Genomic DNA, 18912 nt, shown 5'->3' on the forward strand with positions numbered 1-18912 from the left:
AATATTTACAACTGCACATCCCCTCATCATCTGTTGACACATGGTTATCAGTTTACATAAGTATTGACAGCGTACATATCAGCACATGTGCACACGCTTGCATTCGGCAGTGTTGCAATATTTTATCGCACAAATTTGTTTCCAATATTTAGCATAACATTGTCTTATATCAATTGATACTGGCTTGTTATGCTGTCATTCAAATATGCGATGGCTAACTGGTTCCCTATACGATATCAGTTTACTATACATTCCAATGTAGAAAAAGTTTAACCCGAAAGATCGAAGTTTTCTATACAACCTCGGGATAAATTTAATGAATTTCCCTATAATAACAATTCCTCGCGACGAGGAATCGCGTCAATAATACAATAAATTCTTAACATCTACCACTTATCACATAGCGTCATTATTTCAAGTTAGTATAGATTCTAAATGTCAATCATTCTTTTAAAATGACGTTACGTCATTGTTTCTCTATCTACATTCTACCTATGTTTAGAATGCTGGAAAACTGTTGTGGAAAATTGTTATGAATCAATGGTCTGATTTTAGTTTAGTTTAGTTTTTTAGTTTAAACTTTATTTGTATTGGCAAGTGAAACATGTACATATTGGTGACATACAAAACATAAAGATGATTTGGAAATTCTAAGTCCGTCTCATCAATACAGCAATTTAAATTTTACATGTTAACCCTTACACTGACAGCATATAGTGAATTGATTATAATGTAACTTAACTAATGTTTATAATATGAAACGAACAAGTTAACAACTAAAGGAAGAGAAAGTGGAAGAAGAGAAAAGAAAAGGGGGTATATAAAATTAGGCAAGAGTGCATAATTTATAAGTATAAATATTGTAAACATGAATACATGAATTGATGAATTTCCCCGGTTGGATTGATATGATGCTAGGTACTATTTCTAAATCTTTCACTCGATTTTATAAATTTTTGAGTAGCTATGAATATTTCTACATTTTGGTAATAAGTGGATCGCCAAACAAAAGATGGTAAGATGGTAAGTCAACGAGGTTAAATACCTTCGTCTTGGGGCAGAGTGATTGGCACACCGCAACAGGAAATGGAAACTATCTTCAAATGGGTATCCACATGCACACATGGGACTATCAACTAGGTTTCTTCGAAAGTGGTGACCTTTTAAGGAACTACATCCAAGCCGTAATCTAGTATGGTATATTTGGTCTAGTCTCAACCCTACATAATAATATTCAGGCGGACGTCCCCTGGAATTGATATTAAGATACTTTTTGAATGAAAATAGTGAGGGATTATTACGAATTTCCTCAGGAATATTGTTCCAAAGTGTAATCACTGAGGGTAAAAAGGAATGGCGATAGAATTCGGACATACATCTAACACCGACTAAATTGTTACCATGTCTTGTGCCATAATCATGTGTGTCAGATATGTTAGGAGGTACCAGACGGGACAGATATTCAGGCGTTCTACCATGAAATATTTTAAAAAATTGGATTAATTTGCGTTTTCTCCTTCTTTCATTTAGTGTTTCCCACCCGGTATATATATACAGTTTATCTATATTAGTTAATTTAGTAACCCCACATATTATTCTGGCAGCATCCTAATTTATTTTCTCTAGCTTATTTACATACTCGTTGCTTAAATTATCCCAGACAGCGTATTCAATTACAGGCCTAATAAAGGTAAAATATAAAATCTGCAAACTTTTCCTGTCTAGAGTAAATTTTAATTTCCGTATCATATTAAGCTTAGATGTTACTTGACCAATGATAATATCAACGTGAGTAGTCCAGCTACAGTCGCGAGATACAGTTACACCCAAGTGTCTATGAGAGTTTACATTTGTTATGGGGGTATTATCAAAGTAAATGTTAGGATGATTAAGGGGATCTCTTTTTTCTAGAAACAATCATACATTCAGTTTTTGTGGGTTAAAATCAACAAGCCAAGCTTTAGACCATAAATAAATTTTCTCCATGTCACTATTCAGACGTTCAGCAGCCAACAAAGGTGAATCAACAATAACATATACAGACGTATCATCAGCAAATAGCTCGATTATAGACCCAATATCGGTGACTATATCGTTAATAAAAATTACACACAAAAGAGACCCTAAAATTGACCCTTGAGGAACTCCCGCCGTGATATCAGACAAATAGGACTCAGCCCCATTAATAATAACTTTTTGTTTTCTATCTGTTAAGTAGTCTTTGAACCATTCAATTACTTTACCATCTAAACCAACATTGACAAGTTTATGTATAAGACCTTTGTGCCAGACACGATCAAAAGCCTTGCTTATATCGCAAAAAGCAATACGTACTTCCCTCCCAGAATCTATTGCCCTTCCCAAGTCATTAGTTATATTTAGTAGCTGGTTAATTGTAGAATCCCCCGGTCTAAATCCTGACTGGCAATCTGTTATCAAATTATATTCATTTAGAAAATTATGTACATATTTAAATACACACCTTTCCATCCATGCCAACGATACTAAGTAAAGAAATAGGACGGTAATTTTAACATCATTTTTTTCATTCTTTTTATGTACAGGTATTATATTGGCTATCTTCCAAGAATTAGGAAATATACCAAGTTGTAAAGAAGAGTTGAATAAAATACAAAGTGGTAAGACTAATTCGTTGGCACCTTCTTTAAGTAAACGTGGGTTCAACAAGTCAGGTCCTGTAGCTTTTGAAGTGTCAAGTGATAATAAGACATCTTGAACGTCCGTTTCAGTTATAATAATATCACTAAGTTTATTATCAGGAATTTGGTTGGGAGGAATTTGGGAGTGTGTATCATTCACAGTAGACTGGGCTGTGAAGTAATCATTGAATAGCCTAGCTTTATCACCAGCTGATACGTACTGGATACCGTTACATAATAAAGCAGGAATGGAATTTGACTTTTTGGAAATGCCTATAAATGATTTGATAGTATTCCACCAAGAATTTCGAAACAGATTATTTTTGTCGCGGAGGGAAGCGGTAAGTTTACACAAGTATTTCTTCTTAGCAATTCTACATGCATTAGCACTCTTATTCCTTAAGCGTCGAAATTTCAACCAGTCAGAAGGAGAATTTGAAAAACGGGCAATTTTGTAAGATCGTTTACGTTTACGAATGAGTCGACGGATTTTATTGCACATCCAAGGCGGGTCAAGTGGTCTTATTACTGCAGACTTATAGGGTATACAATCGCGAGCGATACTTAATATTTTTTCTGTCACTTTCTTACAAGATTCGTTTGGGTCATTGGGAATAATAACTTCATCCCAAGAAATATCAGAAAGTTTTCTTCGATATGATACGTAGTCACCATGTTTGAACAACCATATATTACGTTTACTACAGTTTATAAAGGGTTTCTTAACACGGAGAAAACCGTATATCGGACAATGATATCGTGTATTTTGCTCTAGGAAGTGCTCACCTACGTATGAACGCGTAACAATAGAATCATTACTTACTAAGATAATATCGAGAAGACTAGAGTTGGTCTCAGAATAAAAAGTAGGTTCAGTTATTATCTGTGACATGTTATAGAGCTGTATAATATTCGCTAGTCTAGTACGGTGAGGGTTAGGACGTAGCAAATTAGAATTAAAGTCGCCAGTAATAACAATTTCATCAATACCAGTGTTAAACGCTAAGTCAATAGAATGCTCAATCAAGTCCCAGTCATTAATATCGGAGTTAGGGGACCTATAAAAAATTCCAAATAGTAGCTTCTGCCCTCTATAGCGAATTTCAATCCAAATACACTCAAGATTACCTACTTCGATATCATTACGCCTTTTAGCGAATAAGTCATTCTTTATATAAACAGCAACTCCCCCACCTATTCTGTTTGGCCTCTAGCGACAAAAAAGGTTTCTGAAAACCGGTTAATTCTAAATCGTTGTTACTTTGAGTATCGCTCAACCATGTTTTAGTAAACGACAAGATATCATAGTTATACAATTCAGTAAAGAGATGGTCAAGTTTTGGTCGTAGACTTTGGACATTCAAATGAACAAATGACAAATTATTGTCAGAATTCAGCAACTCTTCGGATAAAAGAGACGAAAAACTCGAGGTGTCGCTGACTGAGCTAGAACGTTCAGAGTTAGAGGGACCTAGGTTCAATTCGATGTCACCACTTAAGTACAAGAACAATAAAAGTGAGACTGAGAGAGTGAAGGTAAAATTGGTAATTTCTCTAAGAAAAGCTGGACAGGAATTACGTAATACTACATGTATTATGAAAACGTTATCTGTTGTGATGTATAGTATTATATCGGTCAGGAAATACATAAGTATATGATAGATATATATGCAAAACAATACATAGAATAAGATGTTGATGACGTTTGGTGATCTAATGTTCATACGTTTCATAGTTACAGTGGAAAAAAGACCTATTCTTGCACGATATTGCTCAACAAAAATTGACATTAGGTAATACCGGGAGAGAACACATTAAAATGCCATGCAAGAATATAATTGATCCTGCAGAGTGAACCGTAGCGTAATGATGAAACAAAGCCAACCGGGGATTTATATGCATCAAGGGGGGTAATAATATACAAAAGTGAAAGGGGCGACATGTTTAAAATGAATATTTGATCATAAGTGGTAATAGGTGAAGAAAATAGAAAAGTAATAAGAGTGAGGATGAGAGAGAAGATAATAGTCATCACTGGTATGATGAAAGAAGAAAAAAAATCAAAAGGACTTAATAGTGCATTCATGAAATCGCTGTTAACATAACCAAACATCGTACATATAGTGTCAGCCATAGGAGGTACAAAATAAATTACATATTACAAAAAGAAGGAATAAGTAAGTTAACTACGTAATTACTATAACAAATATTTGGAATTTTAAGGGCAAAGAAGTTAAACTAAGGAAAAACACATCAGTTGCTAAAAAGGGAATAATCTTTTCTTAGAAAAAAAATCGCTCAATAATTAAGCTTTGTGAATGAACACTAGCTTTCGCAGCTATAATAAAAATAATAATAATAAAAATGTTCTATGCAGTTCAGTAAGTAAAGTAAACGATGAAATAACAGGACAAAGGAGCACAGTCTAACACTTAATTCTATGGGATTACTTAAATACAATAATGTACATCAAAAGTGACATTAAGTTCAGATAATCAGAACGATTATGAGTAATAATTTGCTCTCACATACTTATGTTGATTCGAGAAGTCTCTAAAACACGATTAGTTGTACATATTATGTAACATTTTCATAAGAGACAATCACACAATTGACAAATGGATTTCGTCTAATGTAACCATAGCATTATTTTTTTTTATCGTATACATGTATGTACACAGCAAATTGAGATTATATGAGCGCAACAACCAAAATGTAAGAAAATTACTCTACAGTCACCTGTAAAACTTTACATGTTGATCAGTAAGTGGCAGCAATATCAAGTTGGAATAAAACCGTTGATATTAGCTAATAAGTTAATGATTTTGACTGCCATCACAAGTATAGGTCAGGCATTACGTCATACCAGACTTTGTCACTTGCATCGTGATACACAGACAAGTAGCCGAGATCATAGTCGCACTTACTCTAGGGTGCGTCTAATTAAGAAATTAATGAACGACGATTTCAAAGCACAAATATTATCCATATATCCTTGTTTGAAGCAGTGTACTGCACAACACATTTATATATATAAAGAAAAAAAATACTAATTGCCCTGATATAGTAAAAAATACAAAGTTTTATGATACATTGTCGTGTTACCAGGGGAGATAACTCTTACGATCGGACAACATACAAAACTTGTCATAGAAAGGACTACAAATATTGAGAACAACATATTTGAATAAGTCTAGTGAAATGCACCATGTAGAACATGATGCTAGTAAAATGACACCAAGTCGACACCTGTATCATTAACACAAACCAGATATTACAGATACATTTATGTGATAGGAACCAGCCTGATCAACCGTACCGCGAGCCTAGACAGCATGTTGGTCAAAACAACGCTAGCCATAACCGCCAGACACGGTTAACCAGGCTAGGGAAAACATTTTTAAGGATTTCGTTTACCATAAGTACATCTTTATGTAATGCATCTCATGGGAACTGGAAGTATACATAATCATCGGGCTCACAACCATATGTATGCTGGATACAGATATTACGATACAGGTTTTAATTATAGACATACATTTATATAGTTATTGCTATGTTATCAATCATTCAGAATAAGGTAATGAAGGAGATAAATGTCAAAGTGTGTGACTGTATATCCGAAATAGATATGAATTGAATATGTATATAGATAAGTCATTTTAATTATTTATAACTTATATGACTCGTGCTTATGATGCTTGCAATGCGAAAGCTTTTGGAGGGCACGAGAAGCATGAAAAATAGTAATATGAACTATGGACGTAGAGTCGGTTGTTAGTAGTTGATATTAAGCAAATGTTCTAACGGCTGATCGCCAAAGAGGGCGAACCATGCGTATATGTATTCCATTATCTATAAATATATTATCTATAATATGTTCTCATGCGTCACAAAAATTACTTAACAATAATTCTACAGATTATATATTACAACATCAACTGAAAAGGTTGAGTAGACATTTTGAACACCAATGTTACTTAGTTACAGTATGGCCAAACGGGCACAGATCCTCTTCTTTCTGAATGACGTGGTCGCGGTCATTAGTGTCCCTCACGCGGATTTTCCCGTTGGTTGTCCTAGCTTTCTTAATAAGTTTTTTCTTTGCTAACTGACGAGCATGGAAGAAGAGGGAATCGCGCAATTTGGTCAGATCCTCACGAACAGATATTACTCCTTCCAAAGATGGTAATTTTGGACTATTAATGAGCAGATTGCGTTTAGCATCACTAGACTTAAGGCGCACAATGTCTAGGTTTCGGGGGACCATTCCTTCCCTGTCGAGGCTTGCCCACACGGTGGGAACGCTCGATGTCATCACTTGTTATGGGGATATTGGCCTTAGTACATATGTCAACTACAAGGGAAGTAGTATCTTCGGCTGTAGGTTCGCTACCAAAAGACGCCATCTCCTTTATATCGGAAAAACGGACTAATGGACGTCGTCCGTATTGTTAGTGCTAACCGCAACTGTCTATTTTCATTTTCGAGGGCCTGCAATCTCTCCTGAATAGGTGTTACTTCCTCTAAGACCATCTGCCGGAGTCTGTCCTCGGTTTTTTTAAGCACACGATCGGCTATTTTATCTATCTGATCGTCGGTTAAAGTAACCGATATTGGTCGGTTTACAACCGATTGGGCAATAGGTACATGCTGTCCTTGAGTGTACACAAAACGGGGGTCCATATTAGCTGATGAGGGGGTGGGTAAATTTGCCTCTTCAGCCATATAAAATGGATAATTGTCAGAGACTTCGGGTTCGGGCAAGTCCAAGATGTAACTATATGGAGAAGACTTTTTACTTTCGGGTAGGTCAGAAGACGATGATGAGCTCCTATCGCTACGCGTTCTTTTATTAGACTCAGAGTCTCGATGGGTACTGGACATATCAGCAAAACAAATAACGTGTACCCAGTGTACGCGAGTTGGCTAGGGTAACGGAATGTGAGTTATGCTAAACAAGCAGCGTGAGCACACTATCGGTAAGCAAGGTTCAGTCAGGCGTAGCCGGGTGGACAGGTATTGATTACATATACATGTAGATGCAGGATATAAATACAGTTTCAAAAGACACAATACCTCCAAATATATGTCCAGCAGTGTAACATGACTCCTTACAAATCACATGGCAGACTTTCACAACAAAACTCCTGCACTAAGTCGTGGAATTTCACATAATTCTCCGGATAGATCTACCCACTGTTGTCACTGCAAGGGCAGATCACTCTGATTTTATGATTTAAACTTAAAAATTGAGATTTTGTATCCTGAAAATATACTTCACCCTCACCCTCGCCAAAGTTGCCACGTGTATACAGGAGTATCTGTGTGGCACTTAAAGTATGAAGTGTTTTAAAACGTGAATTTCAGGTCCTACAGACCTTCTACAATTCCCAACTGGAAAAGGAATGAAAGGAATGTAAAACATAACTTCAATTTAAATTTTACAAGTGTATGTATGTACATGTAGACTTTTGCCGTTCCTAGTGAATATTTACTTGTTCCGTAAGAGAAAAACAGATCAAGGAACAATACCGCAGTTCTGTTTAATAAGAAAGCGGAACTAGAAACCAGATACCACTTCGAATTTTCTTTGGGCGGGAATCAGACTCCAGTTTCGTTTATGAAAAACACAATGGATGGAGTTTAATGGAAAGGAATAGCATTCAGTGAAATCTGTGAAGAAAAAGACATTCTTGCTAGATTCATTCATTGCAAACCTATAGATACAATTAGTTGGATTTTTCTGAAACATGCTGAATAGATTCAGCTCAACGTAACAAGGAAAGCATCGTCATTTGTGATAGTTGTTAGTGATAAAAACATCAGAATATAGATATAAAAAGGACGATTTGAAAATTTTCCCGTGAATTTATACACAAATGCATTTAACTAAGATTCCGCAGTGAAATAAAGAAAAGTTATTTTCCTTACGTTACACTGTTTGTGACGTCATAATATTGATGATTTAATATGCACTTAAACAGTTACACAGAGAGCCTCATACAATAAAAAGGCCTAAAGACGATAGCATTATCTTGCTTTTTATTATATAAATGTAAATATTTTAATGACTGACATTGAAATCTGAAACGAACATTTGATTTCACATTCGTTTTACTACTCATATGAAATAAAACAATAAATCTATGGGCCAGTATCTCTCACCAAGACACATAATATGTATTCAAACGATCATTGCAAACTATTCTTACGACTTTCCCGGGGATATTGTCAGAACCTAAGACTGATATCCTTGTAACATACCTGCATTGATTAATTATGTCTAGAAATTCTCTACGGTTTCCAAGTTGTAACTCAAAGTGACAAAACGCTAAGGTCAGTTCATATATCACGAATTCCCTAGTCTTTTTGTCCAGCAGCTGTATATATAATGTTGGGGTGGAGACCTCAGTCATTTCAAAGTTATGAACCTTGGACAAAATCTCGAAGGAGAGAGCTAGACGATAGGACTATCCTGTTAACCGAAGAGCACCCGATTCTTTATTAAACGTCGTTACCCTGGGATTATTGGTTATTCAAAAAAGTGATTTGACATATATGACCTCTGTGACATTGAAAGTCTATCAAAGTCAGCCACTTTTACGATTTTGATAGCCACTTACCAGGTCACACCTCGAAAGTAAAGACTCTAGACATCATGAAGAGTTTTTGAAGCTTGTAAGCCAAAACAGTGAAGCTACACTTTGACTCCCTAGCCAATAACTACGACGCTGGAGAAAAGGGGATGACGATATGTGACTTTGTCGCAGGTGATCAAATGAAATCTGAGCAATTTGTATTCTTTTAAGATTGATATGAATTACATTACCTGAAATGTCATCACAACATTTTAAAGTTCACAAACTCTAGAGAGGTCAGTGATAAAGATCTCCCTCAAAAGATACTTCATCTCTTTTTGATTTACTTGGCGCGTTTATATGATACACTAAAAACCGACATATTCCACTGTTTTGGATAGACAGCACCATATATGTTGATGCCAGTAAGCCGTATACCCAAACTTTCACGTCGCAGGTACTGTATGCCATACACCATCACAGAAATAATGTTCTTAAATTTTACTTTAAACACAAACTACATATAAAAAATTGAAAATACACAATTAAAAGCTTAATTTTCTATTTCATTTTTTTTAAAGTAGTAAAATATTGCTATTGAATGTTCTGAAGTTAGTGGCAGGGATTTTTGGTCTCAACATGTCTTTGTTTACTAGTTATCATCGGCTGGATTGCCAAAAACGCGTGTGCAAACTATCGACTATTTAAAACAAAATTTTAAATTCATGGTAAGTATTGGAAATACAAACTTGTCCTCGTTCTCCGTGTTTCTACTTTCGTTAATACCTACAGCCACTGTAGCTCCTATACGGTGGCAAGACATAAAAGTTGTCTCCCTTTGTCGTTGTAGCGGTCTGTTGTATGACGTCTTTTTGAAATACATTAATTATGTACGTTGTATTTCAGAATAACAAAGGACTGAAAGCCAAAGGAGAAAATGGAAGGCGTTTGACTAAACATTCATCAATGAATTACCATAGTTACCTGTATCTGGAATGTAAACAACACAAGCGAAAACCCAGCCCTTTACGTTCCGGGTACATGTGCCTGTGGAATTACTACATTCAGATTTTAAAAAATGCTTTTGGAAGACTGTGACTTGTCTTATGTCGGTGAACTGACAATCAGATGGCAAGTACGCACAATAATGGCATTTCTTTTTTTAAAAATAGATATCTGGACACGAGAATATCCGATACGCCCACCAAAAAAGTCTTGTCCTTCTGCCATGATAGCAGCCCCACCGTCTTGTTGCAGCCGATGTTTTGTCAGCAGCATCACAATGGTACTACAGATAAATCTGCTATACATTCCTAATAATTTGTGTGATCTGAGGATCATTTTCTGCAAGTTCTACCTATATGTCGGATTATCTTTGTCAATTTTATATGACAACAGATATGATACTGTTTGGTGGGTGTGTTAGCCAACATAATCCTACCGTGTATGTAATAAGTGTCAGGTCAGTGACCATTGTCGGAAAATAATTAAAACACACGGATAGTTTGCATTGCTGACAATAAGTATACAAATGCATGTATGATGAAAGGAGGTAGGACAGAATGGTAGGGGCGCGAGAGGAGAGAGGCTGACCCATAATGACAATTGATATATTTAAATAAAGAATTACATTTCGTTAAGGCTTATAGCCTAGTGTTTGGCCGTTATTCTGTTTGATCAGTTTTACAATCTACACAGATGTTTGGCCGTGAATTTTTTAGTATGTGAAAATATCAGCAAATGTGCTGAAGCTTCAACCCAAGCTTGTATTTCAGAATCTTCGTTTTTTTCTTGAAGTTGAAAGACAGTGAAACAAATGAGACATCCTATGTGATTCCTATATGAAACCTATATTGTAGTTTACTCGTTAATTCAAAGTCATACTAGTAGCATTCTTATTTCTTCGTCAGTTCGGCCTCTGAAATGTTCGTATTAGTTTGCAGAAATTGAGAGTACAGGTCGCCTTACTAGTCTCAGCTAGTGGGAATTTCCCTTTAACCGAGCGGTAGTGTCGGGCAATAGTAGGTAACCCCAGGTTGGGCCTTTATCTTTAATACGTGATCCTTTACTTTTAATGGGTGACAATCTACATTTATTAATAGACTATTTTTCAGTTGTGAAGAAGACAGTAAAGTATATACTAGTACTCACTACTCTACAAATCTAATTCTCTACATAATTTGCTACAACGTCAAGGTTAAATCATGCTGCTATTATATCAAGTGCGTGTCATTTACTTTTTCCAACCCCTGGCTGCGATCTGGTTTTTCTGCAAGTGCCTTTTGAAAGGAGAAAACCGGAGATATTTAGGCAGTTGCTGCAATGTGAACACACCTCAAAATGACCCCAGCTGTTGCCAGGATACTTAAACAATGCCAGTTCAGGCATGGTGTTATTAAATGTAAAGATGTAAAACTGCATCACTCTGTAGCTGATTGCAGGACTCCGTATATCACTCGCTTTCCCGTGATTATCTTTCAACTACACCATGTTTAAGAGTAATCAAGGTCGTTGTTGTATACAGATTGTCAACAATTTCACAAGGCAGTTGTTTTTCTAATTCTTATTGCCCTGAAAGACTATTAATAGTCAATATATTTGAACAATACGATCTCATCTCTTTATGTGCGTGTTTGAAACGATCATCTAACAACTTTTTGTCGGTAAGGTTTCTCTTTCAAATTGGCAAACGGACACCAAACCAATATGATCCCTTTGACAAATTTCGAGTTACCTCCCCTTTCGATGACATCACCCTGGTCTAACCCAGTTATATGACGACTAAAAACTACGCCAGAAATAAATACTATTCTGGGCCTGGCCTTCCGATCACTTCTCTTTGTTGAAAGAGCTTGCAATTAGGATTCTTCAAAGTGTGAAATACCATTTGTTGAGATTGAGCTATACATAAATATAATACTTTTCAAGAGATGAAATTTAATCCTTAAAGTAAAAAGATTTTTAACTTGTACTGAATTGCATTTTGGATGTCTGGGTCTTTCTTTTTACACATACATGTCATCATTTTTCACCTTAACCTTAAAAATTGAAGTTTGTATATGTGATTGACATTTACATATCTATAATTCTTCATCTACAGACAGAATTGAAACAAGAGCTATGAACATTTTTGGATTTGATTACAGCAGAATCCATGTACTCTTGTTACATCTGTAATCAAGCTAGGTATACTTAAGTTTCTGCTGTTTGACATAGCAATAGAATCTAATAAAATCATAAATCTGTTTGGCTTGTTGGCCTAAAATCAACAATTTTAAATACTTGTAGACGTTACAAGTTGTTTCTCTGGTAAGCACACTTAAAAGATTTGCTGACAAACAAAAACTTTCAATCAGATTTCCTTCACAGTTCTTATTTATTACATAATTTACAGAGTTAGACCGACTCCAGCACTGGTGGTTCGTATCCCTCAGGCCGTGTAACTTGTTCACCAGATTCTGTTGTAACGGTCTTTGCTCCTCCTTCACCGTGAAGCTCCATTAGTTTTCCCACTGCAAATCAGAGGATGCATCAGTTCATCAACTTGAAAAAGCACAATTCTCACACAAAACAGTACACAAATCTCTGATCAATTTCAGCCTGTTCCCCTCTACTGTTATGCTTCCAATTACTGTCAAATTTCAACTATAATTTAAATATTTCAAGTACAACATAAAAAAGGAATTTTGTTGGAAAAGTACTATTGTGCATCAGGTTCTAATATCTAAGTGAAGCTTAATTACAGAAAGTATTTTTCTGATCATTTTAATCCCCACAAAGAAACTTAATCTCATAACATACATCGCCAGTGATGAAAAGATATGTTGTTGAACTCTTTGAAAGACCAAGTGGATCAAGAAATTCATAAGTCTAAAAATACACCTGTGCTTGTGCCACTGATATTGTGAAACTCAATAACTGAATAGTTGAGAACTTACAGTCAAACTTGGGCTTCTTCAGGACCTTGACTTTCCTGATGTACACATCATGTAATGGGTAGATGCCTTGGCAAGCTTTCTCAATGTCTTTGCCAATGCTGTCTGGGATTCTGCAAAAAATTATTTCAACAATATTATACTATTCCAAGAGTGAATATTCTTTGTATACACAATGCATCTTGAAATGTATCTAGTACTTTTAAAATTATTAAAATGTAATCTTCTGATAGATTCAGTGAATTCCAGGGACTTCAAATGTGGGTTTACTGGTATAACTACCAATTTCTAACTACAGAAAAGAGTGGTATTGAGATGGCAAATTATAGATAAAACAGAACGGCCATTTTGTCTGAAATGAAAAAAATTGTGTTATTGAATACTACTCTATAGGACCTGTCAAATTGACTTCATCATGTGGCTGAGATACAGTACATATCAAGTGTTGTGATACCTAGCAAGTGCAAAGTGTCATCTGGTTGTAGGGGATTATAATGCTGACAGGTGAGAGAGTTCACATCTGGACATCATTGTGATGACCAGTCATTATGAATTGGTAACAGTTTACAATGCAAGCAGGTACAGAGTTGTACAGCAACTTCTCATGAAGACTGGTGTATCATTCAGATGTTGTAGCTGATCAAAAATCATTGTATACCAGCTATACAATAATTAAATATCCCAACAAAGAGCATTGTGGAACAGAACAATATATGTTGATCTGATGCAAAAGAAATATTGTATTAACCCTTATCCTGCTGTGTATTCAATAAACAATGCCTCACTGCTGTGTATTATATGTGTATGTATACACCCCACAGCAGGATAGTTAATTCTAAATCAACAGCTCATATTCAGACATCAACTACTTTAATTACATATCATTCTGTTCAGTAATATTTATTCTATTCATCAGTGTAAATATTTTCAAGATTATTCTAATTCAAATGACAGAGCAGCTACAGGTAAGAAGTAGGTAATTTAAGTAAAACTGTCAGGTATGAAAAGATATTGAAATGAACATTACGAAATTTATAAGTAAGCAATTTGATATTGTTAAAATATTTTGTAAACAACTGATGGCTCCATGACCTCATTTATTGACCAGCTGGACTCTAAAAGACCAAACCTGTGACAATAACCGAAGTGTTAAGTGCATGATTACTTCAAAGTTTGTGCCAGTCTGGTTGAATGTAATTTGTTTCAAGCTATCGCTCTGCAATAATTTTGCTGTTCGAACTATCACTAGACAGAAACTAACTGTTTTAAGGGGTGTTCAAAACTACTAGCCCCACATTTTCACCTATCATTAAATGCTGTTTTTTTAAAATAATTTACTGTTTAATCAATAGAATTAATTCATTTCGTACATGTATACCACAGGTTTAGCGAGTCACCCTGAACTTCTACTTTCAAGATGTGTGTAATTTATTCTCCCATCTCATCTCCAGTGGGAAATCCTTAAGGCAACAAAGCATGCATTGGATCTTAAGTATTGGAGCTAATATCAATGAAATTGTTATCCCTATATTTCTCACAAAGAAATGTGTAACGGTTAAGTTTTTATTTATAAATTTGCAATATTTGAAGTATAAAGCCGACAAAATTACTGAGAAATGCATATTTCAGAAGACAATGTTGTGAACATCTATCAAGTATGCATATCTTAATGTAATGGAAATATTTTCTTTTATTATCTGGAAATCCAACAGTGGCTTATATTGATATTTTCAACGCCCATCAAAGCAGGCACTAAGCATGACGATCTTGTTTCAATTTCAACATCACCAGGATTTGCTTAATTTATAATTCAGAGCCATATATCCAACAATCAGTGACATGTTCACTTACTGTCTGTTCATATTACAATTCTTATCCAAATTATTCCTGCAATTCTAAAGCTAATTTGCATGTCAGTAATCTTGAATCTACATCTGGGTTGCTCCTACGCTTGAATTCTTAAATCCATCTATGACATAACCAAGTGTTTGATACACCTAGATGAAGGTGTTCTTTATATTTGAGAATCTTGACGGACGTGGGGTCTGGAAAAATATTTTAAACCACTAGGCACAGGACTAGTGGACTGAAAAAAGATTGGAAATTTACGCGTCCAAATTCAGCCATGAAATGGCAACTTAATCAGCAAGAATGCGACATGTGACTTTTTTTCTATTTTTATTTCTCAAGTTTTAGAGAAATAACTATGCAGTAATGACATTGTGCGCGACTCGGGCCTAGCTGTAGTTTGTTTCTATCCTACTGACTAGGTGCTGTTAAATACAGACTGGTACATGTTGGTACCGCTCAAGAGCAGCTGACATCAGTATGACCACGGCAAAATGACTAAGGTATTCTGAATGCTATATCAGACGTCATGGGAGTTCCAGTGTAATCAAAAGTTAGAGTGCAGACTGGAATATTTTGTTTTCGAACGAGTGCTTTTCTGGACCCCTGATGGACCGATGGAAACCACTTGTAGTTGTAAAACTTTACTACCCTGACCAATAAGTACAGAAAAAGATTGGCTTTTAAAAGAAAAAATTCACTAGCCTACAGACTAGTCAGTGTCCTGGTACAGCTAGTCCTGACCTGAAAATCACTAGCCTCGGATTTTATTAAAAAAAATAATGTGTTCAGTTTGAATTGACCGTAGGTTTACCATAAATGAAAATGTGAGTAATGGGTGCACATAAATTGTTATCAATGCAAATCCCATCAATTCTGGGATGTAAAATATGCTAATATGTTGCTTATTTAGAACACTGCTACACTGTGCAAGTGTCCGAGTACCATACCCATTGAAACATAATGTTAAAAGCTACTGTTAATGTCAAACTACAGTGAGACAGGACCGACATTATCAAAATTACAGAACTTACAGTTTGTTGACGACCTCCTTCATGTCATTTGATGATACCTCTCGTGTGATGATATCCACCATCTTCTTTCTGATAGTCTTCACCTATACAATGTTAATGGCTACAATTACCTTTCACTGCCAGTTAGATTTGAAAGTTCTTAAGTATATACATATCATACATCTTTATCATGCGAGTCGAAAAATGTGTATTCAATGTGATAATGATTGGTCTTAATTGAAACCATTAATGTATTAATTAATTAATAGAGCTGTCGAGTGATTACTTGCAACTAAATATTATAAATGAGCACTTCTTGAAAATGCCAGACTGCTGACTTGTATTCCCGGTAAGAAATGGTGCATATAGTTATCAGCATCTACCAGTGTTATGTCCGAGTGAAAATAGTCTGATAATAAAAGCTATCAACATAACAAGGCAATACGCATTAACAAGTAGGCAACACAAATCAAAATTCCCACGGCATACCTGTGTGTGCTGGGCGTAACAGGTTTTCTTGACCTGGTACTGCTTCTTCTTGGTAAAGCCGATGCAGAACATCCTGAGTAGGAATCCATCGGTGGTCTTCACATCCACATGAGCCTCAATCAATGTTTGCCATTTCTTGACCATTGAACAGAGCTTGTCTCTTGTCAGGTCCATGCCGTGGAAGTTGGTCAGTACGTTGCGACCTTGGACGTCTTCGGCCATCAACTTGAACTTTCTAAAAGACACCTCATCATTCTGCAGATCAGCCAAGGAAATTTCAAACACTCGACCTTTCAAACCATCAGAGGCAATTTCTGAAAAGAACAAATTATATTCTTTTCATATTTCATACACTTTTCAAGAATTTCAACATTTATAAGACACATTGAGATTATTTAGCTGACAGGAACATCTACTTGTACAAAAAATGGAAAAGTATTTTGGTATCAGAACGAAACAATAACACATAATTTTTTTTTTTTTACAAATCTACCGTATCAAATTATTCAAAACAAAGGGTTAACATTGCCTAAGAAAATGTATTCAGATAAATGCAACCATACGCTAAGAATATTTTTCAATAATTCCTTACTTGTTCCTTGTGTCCTCGTCACCAGAGTTTTACCAATTTGACGGACAACAAACATGGATGGTGCCTTAACATCATACCAGTCTTTTTTGGTGAAGGGATCAATTCTGAAATGAATAAATTTCTCTCAATTTACAGCTGACAATGTCTTATTAAATGATTTTATTTTAGAGAGCCTCCATTTGTAAAAACTTTGAAACAAATTTCTTAATCTTATGCAATAAAAAAATGTGCAAATCAAACCGAGTAAGCCATTTTATTGAACCATTAGTAGTTTCTGATATCATTGTCCATTATGACACCACAATCTAATTCTGACAGGCACAGCCACTATAAAATGCTGCTATGTAGCTAAAGGGTCTAAAAATCGTACTCCTGGTCTCCTGGGTACAAGTATATACCCAAATGAACACACTCTGTGGTATATGTAAACTCAAGTGATACAAGAAGTTAACATGGCGAGAAACTTCCAACAGGGGCTTCTTAAGTTAAGGGGATTTACCAAATGCTGAGTTTCCGAAGTTCAGATTTTTATAACGTTTAGAATAAAGCAATAACTTTTTTGTGAAAATCAACAAAAATCCAGGGCTCTCGTTCTACCAGATTTGGGGCCGAATCGGCCTCATTCCCAATGCAAAACAGTACCTTTTTTTCCTAATTTAGACCCCCAAGTTTTCCCAATTCTAAGGAAAATGCCGCTATTTTTCCCAATTCTAAGGGCCCTGGGCCCCAGTCCCAAAATGGGGTGTGAAAGCCCTGAAATCGCGAAAAGGAATGTAAATATGCACATGGTAAATAAAATTGCAATGCTTTTACTTTATATCACTTGTTATTGTTTCATATAATTGGTAAATCTGAATTTTTCATTGCCCAAAATGGCCCTGTTAAGGCTGTTGTAAAGCTAGGTGCAACAATTTGATGGAGTTAATGAAGCTAACTGTTAAAAGATTTTTCAGGCAAGTCCAGAACACCAGTTCACAAATTCTAACAAGTCCAATTTTACTAAGAAATGAAGCGAGTTCTGAAAATTTTAGCGAGTTCAAAAGCATGAGCCCAGGACTTGTATTTCGGAGTGCAAGAAATCATTGGATAGTGATTGAAACATTTAAATATAGGACAACTAATACATGAACTGAAGTACACGTAGTTGTCATCAAGCTTGAAACTGTAAATAGACAAGGACATAATTGGATCTTTCTTGCAAATGAGAAAAACTAAACTTACTGATTTCGGCTACTACATTTAAACCGAAATCCCCACACTGATTGACGTATAATAGGCTAGCCTGTGTATTATACGTAAATTGGTGTGTCAGTGAGCTGACTTTTTAGTTTAGTAACAATCACAAGTTCTCCAAATGGTGTCGCTTCGCTTAGCATATTTTATACGAGAGAATCGACATACGAGAGGTTGTTATCCGTATTTATGACAACCAAAACACATTGCAAGAATCGGACGTGTATTCGAACGCCTACACAGCCATGCTAACTGAACACTAAGGCTGATTATAATTTCGGCATTATTCAAGGGACGAAAAGAAGACTGAAATGTAACGTTATTGCATGTAAATATTGTCGTTTCACGTGTGTGTTCCGGTGGATTTGTGATTTACAATCTACTGGAATCATACAATAGTATCCGCATCGCTCGACCAGACATACCCAATTTGACGTATATATATTTGGAGTATGCCATATGTTTGCCTAGTGAACTTACACCTTCTTCTTGGCTCCCTTTTTGCCACCTTTAGTAAGCCTCTTATTTTTTCCTACGGCCATTTTGGCTATTTGAGGCGAA

General features: G+C 35.6%; 1 protein-coding gene across 1 annotated transcript; it reads right to left on the reverse strand.

Annotated features, from left to right (window-relative positions):
• Window positions 1-12598: 12598 nt before the first annotated feature.
• On the reverse strand, window positions 12599-18912 carry LOC132543151 (small ribosomal subunit protein eS1). The gene is made up of 6 exons (XM_060206618.1): window positions 18832-18912; window positions 17119-17222; window positions 16527-16840; window positions 16059-16141; window positions 13180-13289; window positions 12599-12753 (listed from the first exon to the last, which is right to left on the reverse strand). The coding sequence occupies exons 1-6, from the start codon at window positions 18891-18893 to the stop codon at window positions 12638-12640; spliced, it is 789 nt and encodes a 262-aa protein (XP_060062601.1). The 5' UTR covers window positions 18894-18912; the 3' UTR covers window positions 12599-12637.

Source organism: Ylistrum balloti, unplaced genomic scaffold, assembly GCF_031769215.1.
Source record: "Ylistrum balloti isolate Yb309-2 unplaced genomic scaffold, AGI_CSIRO_Ybal_v1 Utg369742, whole genome shotgun sequence".
Lineage (NCBI taxonomy): Eukaryota > Metazoa > Mollusca > Bivalvia > Pectinida > Pectinidae > Ylistrum > Ylistrum balloti.

Excerpts from the sequence above, each read along its gene's own strand:
- LOC132543151 (XM_060206618.1), bottom strand. The coding sequence starts at position 18,893 with ATGGCCGTAGGAAAAAATAAGAGGCTTACTAAAGGTGGCAAAAAGGGA. Across the intron at positions 16,841-17,118 it reads GACGAGGACACAAGGAACAA|AAATTGCCTCTGATGGTTTG; the intron begins GTAAGGAATTAT and ends TGTTCTTTTCAG. Across the intron at positions 16,142-16,526 it reads GTTACGCCCAGCACACACAG|GTGAAGACTATCAGAAAGAA; the intron begins GTATGCCGTGGG and ends AACATTGTATAG.